Raw genomic sequence first — 9,906 nt, 5'->3', positions numbered from 1 at the left:
TTTGAAATCTCTTAACATACGTAAGTCGAGACCAAAAAAGCGAAAAAATGTTTTTAATCCAAAAACAGCCGAAACGGATGAAAGTAGTTTCAGTGCCTCGGCAAACAAATTTAAAGAACAAGAGGAAATTTCAGTTCCGCGTGATCCGTCTGTTGAGTATCGCATTTTAGATTTTATAACAGTGTTTGCAGCAATTTCTGAATATGTGAAATGTAAGACCTGTGACGGAAATGTGAAGTTTCAAACTGCTTCTGGACGAGGACTTGGTTTTAAAATTGTTTTGTTGTGTGATAAGTGTGCAGATTGTAACATAAATTCTAGTCCTTTTGTTGCGCACTCTTATGAAATAAATCGACGATTTTTATTTCTCATGAGAGTCCTCGGATTAGGGTTAAAAGGTGCAGCAAAATTTTGTGGATTAAGGAATGGCATCACTATTATATTATATGAAGATAATAGGAATCACACTTGGACCCAATGCGCATTCATATGCTGAAAAAGAAGATGAGCAGCGCGTGACCATTTCCGATATCAGAGCGCGTGATAGCACCCGAGATGGAAGAATGGCTCGCAGACAACATCAGCTCGAGTTATTAAAAGCTGCCGAAGCGACGGAGAGTTTATTATATGGTCCTGGAATAGACGACTCCATGTAAGTTGGAAAAAAAAATGTTCATCTTATGTAAAGTGCTTTTCAAACTTTAAACGCGTTTTTCTCAAAATGGTGTTTTCAAAGTCGGTGACCAACATTACTCAAAAACGGCTAAACCGATTGATCTCAAATTTTGACACAAGCTTCTTAAATATATTTTTTAGTGATTGATCGAAGATTTTATCTTACCGATTAATACTTTTTTTTATAAACAATTTAAGGCCAAAATTTTGGCCGAAAATCAATTTTTTTTTCTAGAAATCACCATTTTGTCAAAAAAATTTATTTCGCTTATTCCTTCGATTAATTACTAGATTTAACATTACTTTAACGAAATCTGTTTGGTTTTTTAATTTGAGAGGTTCCAGTTCAGTGATATAGTGGTCACCGCAAAACGTCTTTTTTGAGAGGAGCTTCCGGAGATCAGCTGTAGCTCCTGCCCAAATAAATATTTTTACTAGTTTTAAGTCTGAAAATATTGTTAAAAGATACCATAATATATGTTCAAATATTTAGATCAATAACTTTAAAAGGTTTCTCAAAAAAAATTCTGGAAAATTCGCTTTTTTTCGGCCGTCTAACTGTATATAACCCCTTAAGACAATGCACCGTGTAACAAATCAATGAAAACGATAAGAAGATTGCATGAATTGGGGTGCTGCCGCATTCGCCCTATTTTCCAGATCTAGTCCCAGACACTTTTTCTGATTGGCAGACTTCAAAAGAATGCTCGGTGGAAAGAAATTTAGCCGAAATTGAGGCTAAAGACAAATTGTACTATAAAAATGGTATCGAAAAATTATATAACCGCTATCATATAATATAATCGTTGCATCGGCCTTAAGGGCTATATTGAATAATAAAGTCAAATTTTATAAAAAAAAATGTTTTTTTTCTAAAAAAGTGTGCCAGCACTAGTAGATTGAAACAGCATAAAAATGGATTATTATTCAAATATGTATTTGCCATATATTAGAGTATTTTTTTCTGCACCTGGTCCAAAATATGACTTTAAGTATGAATAATTATAAGATCTCTGAATGAATATCTAAAATTTGAGAGGGAGAGAGCTAGCCGCTTTGATTTTCTTTCCCCCAATAAGTGCCGTACCCAGTTCCGTACTCGAACAAGTAGACCTCTATCTATTGGAAATGCATCCGGAGTGTTCCACACAGAAAATGGGGTAATTGTGAAGCTTACAATTGTCCTCAGGTCGATGTATGACGATGTCCGAAGCATTAAATACTGTATCGAAGCATCATTTCGGTAACATGTAAGGTTCAAAGTAATCAATGAATATATTCTGTCACTATTACATGGGAGGAGCAAAGTGTGGGCTATATTCTCGTTTGTGGACCGGGTTGAAGATACAAAGGTTTGGGTTCAAATGTATGCACCGTAGAGTAGAAAATTTCCTTTTCCATCCTTAGGGGAGGCACCCACACAGTCGGACTGTGCTTCAGTTTCACTATCATCACACATAACTCTGTGCGAGTGATAAGCTCATTGCAGCGAAACAAGCACACGAGACTGAGGGGCTGGCGTTCTACTCTTCAACCATTGCGCCATCAACCTAGAGGGTAACCTCTCAAAATATATCTAACCAGCAAATCTGAAAAATACATTTCATCCCAATATCTGGTGAAATGAAGTTATGTAGTAGTATAGTGGAATCCTTATAATTCCTACATCGATAATCGGGTAGCTTTGTATTGATGAAGGGGGTAAGTTGTTCCCGAAATATATATCTACACTGAAAAATAAAAATTGTAGTTTGGAGTAAGCTACTGGTCTATCAATTTTAGGCTAGACTACAAATAGGAGACAATTCATTAGATAATTCATTTTTCCAGTTAATTCTTACAAAGTTGCCGGTCCAGAGAGTTAATTTTCTTTACTTTGCACTCTCGATAATTGGTAATCATCAATTATCGGGATTCTACTGTATTTATAAATTTATCAGAAAACCTTCCTAGAAGCAAACTCTCACAAGTATTGTTAGGCAAAAAATACCTGTGAGAAATGAGTAGCAAAGCGTACATACATGCCTACGCCAATATACATATATTTCTTATCCCACGTGCAAATTTACAGAGCATGCACTCACTATTAACATAATTCATATTTTTGCAGTTATTATTAGCCAGTAGTAAAATTGTCTATATTCATGCGTGTTATCTGAAGTTGGAACATGCATATGTATTTGATATGAAGTATTTCATAAATCTTTCAGTTGAGCAATGAAGACAATTTTTTTTATATATTCGAACCGTCTCGTTAATCATTCTGATAAATCCCTGAATTGAATTATTTGCATATGAACTCTGGTCCATAAATCTACGAAATACGTTATTGATGAGCTCGTTTGGTAATCTTTGATTGAATCTCCAAAAGTAATCAGACACTTCTTCCGGAATCGCCCAACTCCGCCACCGTCTTGGAAATCTCAAAATATAGTCGTTCTTGAAAAAATAATTTCCTGAGATAGGGAGCTTTTTTCGTGTAAAATGCTACCCTACCTCTTCTTCGGCATATATTCATACATATAGTTGTAGACCGGAGAAAAGGGAGCAGTATTTTCGAGCATTCTACCTATTTGATGTCATAGAGCGTTTATGTATTCGTTATCATCTTGGAATTTCAACTCAGTTTTTATCATCTCCTGTTTTTCAAATGCTCTGTGGAACGTTCCCCACTGTTGTTGTAATTTAGATAAAAAAATTTACAGTAAATTTCAATGTCTTCTCTCAATAAGGTTGTTTCCATTCGATAGGATCCAGTCAACTTGAAAATTTCCAAATCAGAGTGCTATTTAACAGAAATGTGGTATTCCAAGAAAAGCAAGGAGAATGTTAAAGAATTTCTCAATTGGGAAACGTACTCGTATATGTGTTTAGTAAGGGAAAAGGGAAAGGTTGGCTTCGAAAGTGATTTGCATTCAGTGCGCCTCTTCAATCAGAAAAACCATCAAACTTAAATCTACACAATGAAGTCCAATCTAGAGTCGAATGATTTACGTCTCAATAAGCAAAAGTACATCGAGCGCAAGTTCTGAAGTAGGATCTGTGGATCAAGCAATCGGCAAATGCGAGTGTACATATGTACATATGTATAGGGTCCGCCAACAGGAGCTTTGTTTTTCCATAAGGTTGAAATATAAAGGTTTATGTTTAAAGTTCTGTCATTAAGTTTTGACACGTGCACAGAAGAAGATTTATAGTTTGTTATGGCGCCTTCAATTTTGTTGAAAAATCTTCAGGTATCGTATCCAGTATAGCCACATACGTTATTATCTGCTACCACTACAAAAGTTCTTTAATAAGCAACAGAGAGTTTACAAATAAAATGAATGCGGTAAAGTAGCTACACTATGCAGTGTTGCCTTACATAAGATGAGAATTGGTACTTTCGACAATGCTTGATAAACGAACTTCCAGTGCTTTGCAGTTGGTGAGACTATTCTCGATTTATATACATATTCACCTTTATACAGGGTTCATCAGAACATTCACTTTAAGGTAATACTGATATTTTTTTACCTATAATGTGTTGGGCTGTAACAAATTCTTTTAAAAAGGCAATTTTAACTTACTATAACTTTGTTAACAATGATAGGATTTCCATAAAACTTTGTATTATCGCACGTTATGTTATAAATCTATTTTGGAATTAATTAAACAAAATAAGGGTGAAGGCCGAAAAAATGATGCATCCGCATATTACGGTGACTAGCCATTTCATCCACAAAAGTCGAAACTTCATCAGATACAATACGGTTTAAAAGTATGGTAAAGTGTTCCTTCCACCTCTGCAGCTGCTCGTCATGGTGAAACCGACCGTTAACGTGCTTCACAGGACCATCGAATGATTGGCGACCACAAGCAAATTTTTTCACGATGTGGTATACATTTCTAAAATCGTTGGTTTCTACGCCATCTTCCGTTTCCCTGAGCAGCTCAATGACAATTCCCTTTTATCACGGCGCACACTATGCTGAACTCCTGGCGATTTCACACGGTATCGAAATTCGAACGCATGACGCTCACCTTCAATCCCCTTCCACCATTCCGCATTCAAATAGATTTTATACCGCCCTTTCAGAACGTGGTCCGAGAAAAGACAATTTTCAATGGCGGCTGAATGTTCATTTATATTCTCAATTCTCAAGATAGCTTTCTCACTATCGAGCGACAGCTGGATCATACAAACGGCCGATGTTGAACCTGGGGCGGGAGGCGCAGCTCTCCAACCCTGTGGGAACCGTAAGAAACTACCAACTTTCGAGGCCTATGTCAGCACCACTCTTATTGCGTGCATCCAGAAGACAACTCCTAAATATACTGCTGATCGTACGATGTTGGTCAACAACAATGTGCGACCGATGACAAGGCGACTGAAGCTGCAGAAATACACAAACTCCTCACCTTTGACATTCAGATGACCCATCACAATCAAACTGTCACCTTTAGGAGGCCTCCCTTGAACTGCGCGAATTTGGTCGTTAAAAACTTCCTTGTCCATTATATCGAAAATCTTCATTAGTGTATAGCACTGTACAATTGTAACGCTCCTTAACCTGAACCGGAAACTTGCAGTCAAAAGTCTATCAAAAAATAGCTCCCAGGTCAAGAGAAAACCGTCAGAAACAATCCGACCCCTGATTCGCGTCTGCTTCCATCAAAGGCCATTCCCATTAGTGTGGCAAGAGGGAGAGGAACCCACCATTTTACTTCGCTTAGGGCAAGAATATCCACATTATAAGTGGTTTCTAAGAATCGGCCCTTGATTTAAGTCACCATTTTCCAACCCTTCACTCCCCTTTGCAACCAATGTTAAAACTAGCACCTGCTTCAAAAAATATTGATCCAGATCTTTGATTTGATAGCCGGCATTGTCAAATTTGTTGACAAAAAGAATTGCAGCCGTCTTCTGCATAAATAGGACGCCATTAAATTCAACTCAAACTCATATCATTAATCACATATGTGGGGATACACAATCAATAATTATAGCCGAACGCGAATCGTTTTAACAAGTTTCTAATGGTTGTCGTTATCCCCTGAATGCGCTTAGCACGTCAATCACATTTATGCGTTCACAGAAATGTGCTTCAGTGTTTAGGGTTTTGCACTCCAACTCTGCTGTTCTGCACCACGTCCTTCTAGTTCTTGTTTACACAAACCCTTAAATAATAGTCTTTACAGCTGATAGACCAGTAGCTTACTCCAAACTACAATTTTATTTTATTATGTATATATATTTCGGTAGCAACTTACTCCCTTCATCAGTACACCTACCTAGCTACCTAGTTTCGTACTGATGACGGGAGTAAGTTGCTCCCGAAATATATATACATAATAAAATAAAATTGTAGTTTGTAGTAAGCTACTGGTGTACCAATTTTAGACTTAACTACAAACAGAAGGCAATATCTAACATTCTAGTCTTTACAGCATTTGATCTTATTTTAAAATTCATATTTATTTCAAAATTTAAAAGCGAAGTCATTATATTTTGTGGCGGAGATGTTCGAAACTAGAGTTTCTTATTTAACAACGCAAAGTCCAGGTGAAATCAACTACAATTTATAACTATAGTACAGATACTGAATTGCATGCTGCATATGCAATTTGGAAATTAAGTTAACTGAAATTATAGATAGTTCTAATTAAGATAATTTTAATTGAAAATTTGAATTATTTTTCATCTTTACAGGTTAGTTCGCTACAGCTACAATTTCTGTGGAAAAAATGTTAACATCAAGTGAATTATTCCAGCAGTTGTTATAGCTTTCAAAATGCTGAATACCATCTACCGATACTCGGTATAGTTCACCTCTAGTTGATACTAAACTTCCTGGAAGACTAACGAAAAAATTACAAATTATGGTACAAAAGTTCAAATATAATATTTACAAAAATCTTACCTTATTGCGTTCGCTACGGATGTCCACCTGTTCATTCTTGTTTCAAATCTTTCGACAAATCCGGATCTGAATCCAGAACAGTAAATTTGATTTGATGCAACCGCTGCAGTACATGCGCCTGATATTTTCCCAAGTGCCGGAATATTCTGCCAAATACCTTCGCGCTGATCAAACATTTCCACACTTGAAGATGAATCCGCTTTGTCAGTTACTCCACCAATTGCATATATGCACCCATCTAAAGTTAGAACCGTATTAATTATATTCTTTATTGACACCTAGATACTGGAATATATTATCAATTAAATGTCTCCATATAATATGTCATTATACTATAATTCATCAATGCGCGATTCGTTATCGTCAAGGCGACAACGTGTAGGTCTAACCATTCTAACTGCTACCATTTGCTCATGGATAAAATCTTCAACTGTTTGAGCGGAAGTATTGATAAGATTTATTCGTTTCATTTTGAATTCCAGAAATGAGCGATTTAGGAATCTCGGTTCGGTACTTTCAGCCAAGGGTCAAATTGTTTCACGCAAATTCCAAGTTGCGCGTGCTCTGTAAGTGGCGTCCTTGCGATCGATGCATCAACAAACCTCCAATATCTACCGGAGAGTCATTCGCCCTGTCGCCCTTCACGGTTCCGAGTGGTGGCCGAGTATTAAAGACAATGAACACCGTCTTACGACAATGGAGCTAAATATGTTACTTTAGATCAGTAGCGTAACACATTGCGATCATGTCCGAAACGGGGACATCAGCAATTGATATGGAGACGAAATGGTAAGAGAAGCTATGATCATTTAAAATTTGAACATCTAAGTTAGCTAGAAATGACTAAAAGACTGAGCGAAACAGTGGTTTGCGAATCTCTAAACTCGATAAAAGTTAAAGAAAAAAAAATAAAATTAACTACTTACTGTGCTTCACAATTCCAAAGAATTTTCTCGCTATATTCATGTCAGCCGCTTTCGTCCAATTGCCAGTTTTAAAATCATAAACTTTAACAGTTTTCAAATTTTGATGATCTTTGCAACCTCCCACCACGTAGAGGTTATCTTTTACTACGCATGCTCCATGATAATATCGATCACAATCCAATGTTAATACATCCCAAGATTCATCAATGACATTAAACCGATCACATTTATTACTACAACCTGACTTCACCAAACCTCCAGTGAAATAAATGGCTTCATTGTAGAAAACAGGGTGGCTGTACCTGACCCTTGAGCAAGCAGGCAGATCGGTTATCTCGGAGCTTAACGTGTCGAATTTGTAAAAAGTCGAATATTTCCCTCGTAGGCTAGAAACGTATATGTGACCACTGCTGTGATTCATTAATTCATCTTCTTCCTGACTTAGTTCTGAATTGACTATATCAAACATTGATACAAAAATTTTATGCATCCAGAGCATACAATTTAAGTCCTCTGTTAGTAAGGTTTCTTTGATTACTGTCGTTCTAAGAAACTCGCGAGTGATCTTTTCCGATGGAATAAATTGAAGAAGCTTACTTAAAAGTGGTTTGCGTTTCTTCAAATCATGTTTCACCCAGGCAAGTACAGCTCGATACACTTTATCGGCGCGAGGAATTTCTGTTGATTTTTCGAGTAGCTCTTCGACCTAAAGCAATAAATTAGCTGAATGCATTAGAATGAACCATTGATTTGCTAATCTTTGCTGTATAATTCCTACCTTTTTTGGACATAAATTCAAAAAAGCTGAGGAAGTAATGAGGTGATCTATCGTTGAAATCGACAGTTTAGTTGCTTCATTTTGAATATCTATAAGTCCAATGTTTCCTAGGGGTGAATAAATAACAAAAGTTAAAAAAGTGCTTTTGCTATATATTATATATGTTTGGTGTTTATTATTTGTAGGTCTTGTTGCTTGCCTACCTGTTATATTCCAAACTTGTAGGCAACTCTCTGGGCTCAATGCTGCTTTCAAAAAATGAGAACAAACGTCTTTGACCCGATTTATTTGAAGAAAGTCAGCAGTTTTAAATAACTCCTCTGCAGTTTCTAAATTTACTTCAATACAGCCAGTGTAAATATAATCGATGATGCTTTTTATGGGTTCATATCTTTGTTGCGGCAATTCTATGAATTTGGCAATGGTGACCAATGACTGACCTGCGGGTTAAATTCAAGTTGCTACGCTAAAAGAATTGCTACTTCATGAAAATAAATAAAACAATGAGAAGTATGGAAACATCAAATTAAGTGAATGGGTAAACAGCATATCTAAAAATGTGGAGATAATTTTTCGATGGAAGAACAATATTTGTCAGAGATTTTTATGCCAGATATGCATATGTTATGGTTATATTATTATTCAATGGAATGGAAAAAAAATATTACAGACAATAAACTAAACTAAAATTACCGCTGAATGCGTTTTTGAAATATGGACTACTCGCAGCTAAAATCACTCGGTGCGCCTTTACTTCTCTGTTTTCCACTTTCAAAATTATGTCACAAAACTGCAAAAATCATTTTGTTGTACTTCAAATACAAATATTTTCGTCTGGCCTTTACTTCTTCTGCATCACGCAGTCCTTTGATTTCCGTAAAAGCGGAAATGAGGTGCTCACGATCTGTGTATTCCTTTCGTAATAGTAATTCCTCACGTTCGAATTCACTTGATGTCCTTTCTCCCGGAAAAGAACCCATTTCACCGAAGGTATGTATACTGTATTGTAGTGCACTGTTAAATGAAACTGCTTTTCAAACGACCAATTAACAAGGTAGCTCGTCGAATTTTAAGTAGACATCACTTGCATTTTTTTCTCCCCCAGCTTCTAATATGATTACTTTTTTGACATTGAGTCGGTGGCAAGTAGACGCGTTCACAGATAAATTCACATTATCGCACCTAAGATAATGCATGTATATAATCATTTGATAACTTACTTTTAATCGTTATCCAAGTACAATAGAAAGCTATAAATAGAAAGACGCTTGTAGCATTGCGGCTCAATCAAACGATAAGATTGCGTCTTTTCTGTGGTAAAGACATGAGGCAAACCCAATGACGTCATTGTAATTACAAACATATCAAGACGACCATTTTTCATCGTCATTATTTTAGTTAGTGGTAGAGTAGACCACTTAGCAACAGCGTCTTCAAAACCGACGTGGCGCCCTTCTGAGAGGAGATGGAATAAGACGTCCCAGATAGGAAAAAATCACTTTACCATCCCCAGTTCCAATTTATTATTTCAATATATTGTTGTCAACAGCGATTTGCAGTTATCATTTTGCCTCGTTTTATGAACTCATAATGATGCACCAGACCTTTCTATACGCATCAATCT

General features: G+C 36.4%; 1 protein-coding gene across 2 annotated transcripts; it reads right to left on the bottom strand.

The window, feature by feature from the left end:
* Window positions 1-6,142: 6,142 nt before the first annotated feature.
* On the bottom strand, window positions 6,143-9,417 carry LOC119657935 (ring canal kelch homolog). 2 transcript variants are annotated; one of them, XR_005250183.1, is made up of 8 exons: window positions 9,128-9,417; window positions 8,976-9,072; window positions 8,486-8,722; window positions 8,283-8,389; window positions 7,505-8,210; window positions 6,579-6,816; window positions 6,293-6,516; window positions 6,153-6,259 (listed from the first exon to the last, which is right to left on the bottom strand). XR_005250183.1 is itself a non-coding variant. In XM_038065124.1 (7 exons), the coding sequence occupies exons 1-7, from the start codon at window positions 9,260-9,262 to the stop codon at window positions 6,369-6,371; spliced, it is 1,668 nt and encodes a 555-aa protein (XP_037921052.1). In that variant the 5' UTR covers window positions 9,263-9,417; the 3' UTR covers window positions 6,143-6,368. The 2 variants fall into 2 exon arrangements, 1 of the variants encoding a protein (XP_037921052.1); XM_038065124.1 differs by having other exon boundaries at window positions 6,143-6,516.
* Between the last annotated feature and the right edge of the window lie 489 nt (window positions 9,418-9,906).

This window comes from Hermetia illucens, chromosome 5 (assembly GCF_905115235.1).
Source record: "Hermetia illucens chromosome 5, iHerIll2.2.curated.20191125, whole genome shotgun sequence".
Taxonomy (NCBI): Eukaryota; Metazoa; Arthropoda; class Insecta; order Diptera; family Stratiomyidae; genus Hermetia; species Hermetia illucens.
Note: the sequence above shows the minus strand (reverse complement) of the source record. Positions and strands in the feature narration are given on the sequence as shown.

Coding starts and splice junctions, on each gene's coding strand:
- LOC119657935 (XM_038065124.1), bottom strand. CDS start 9,262: ATGGGTTCTTTTCCGGGAGAAAGGACATCAAGTGAATTCGAACGTGAG. Junction 8,390..8,485: donor ACAAGTTTGGAATATAACAG/GTAGGCAAGCAA, acceptor ATTCACCCCTAG/GAAACATTGGACTTATAGAT. Junction 6,817..7,504: donor CTTTGGAATTGTGAAGCACA/GTAAGTAGTTAA, acceptor TTCTAACTTTAG/ATGGGTGCATATATGCAATT.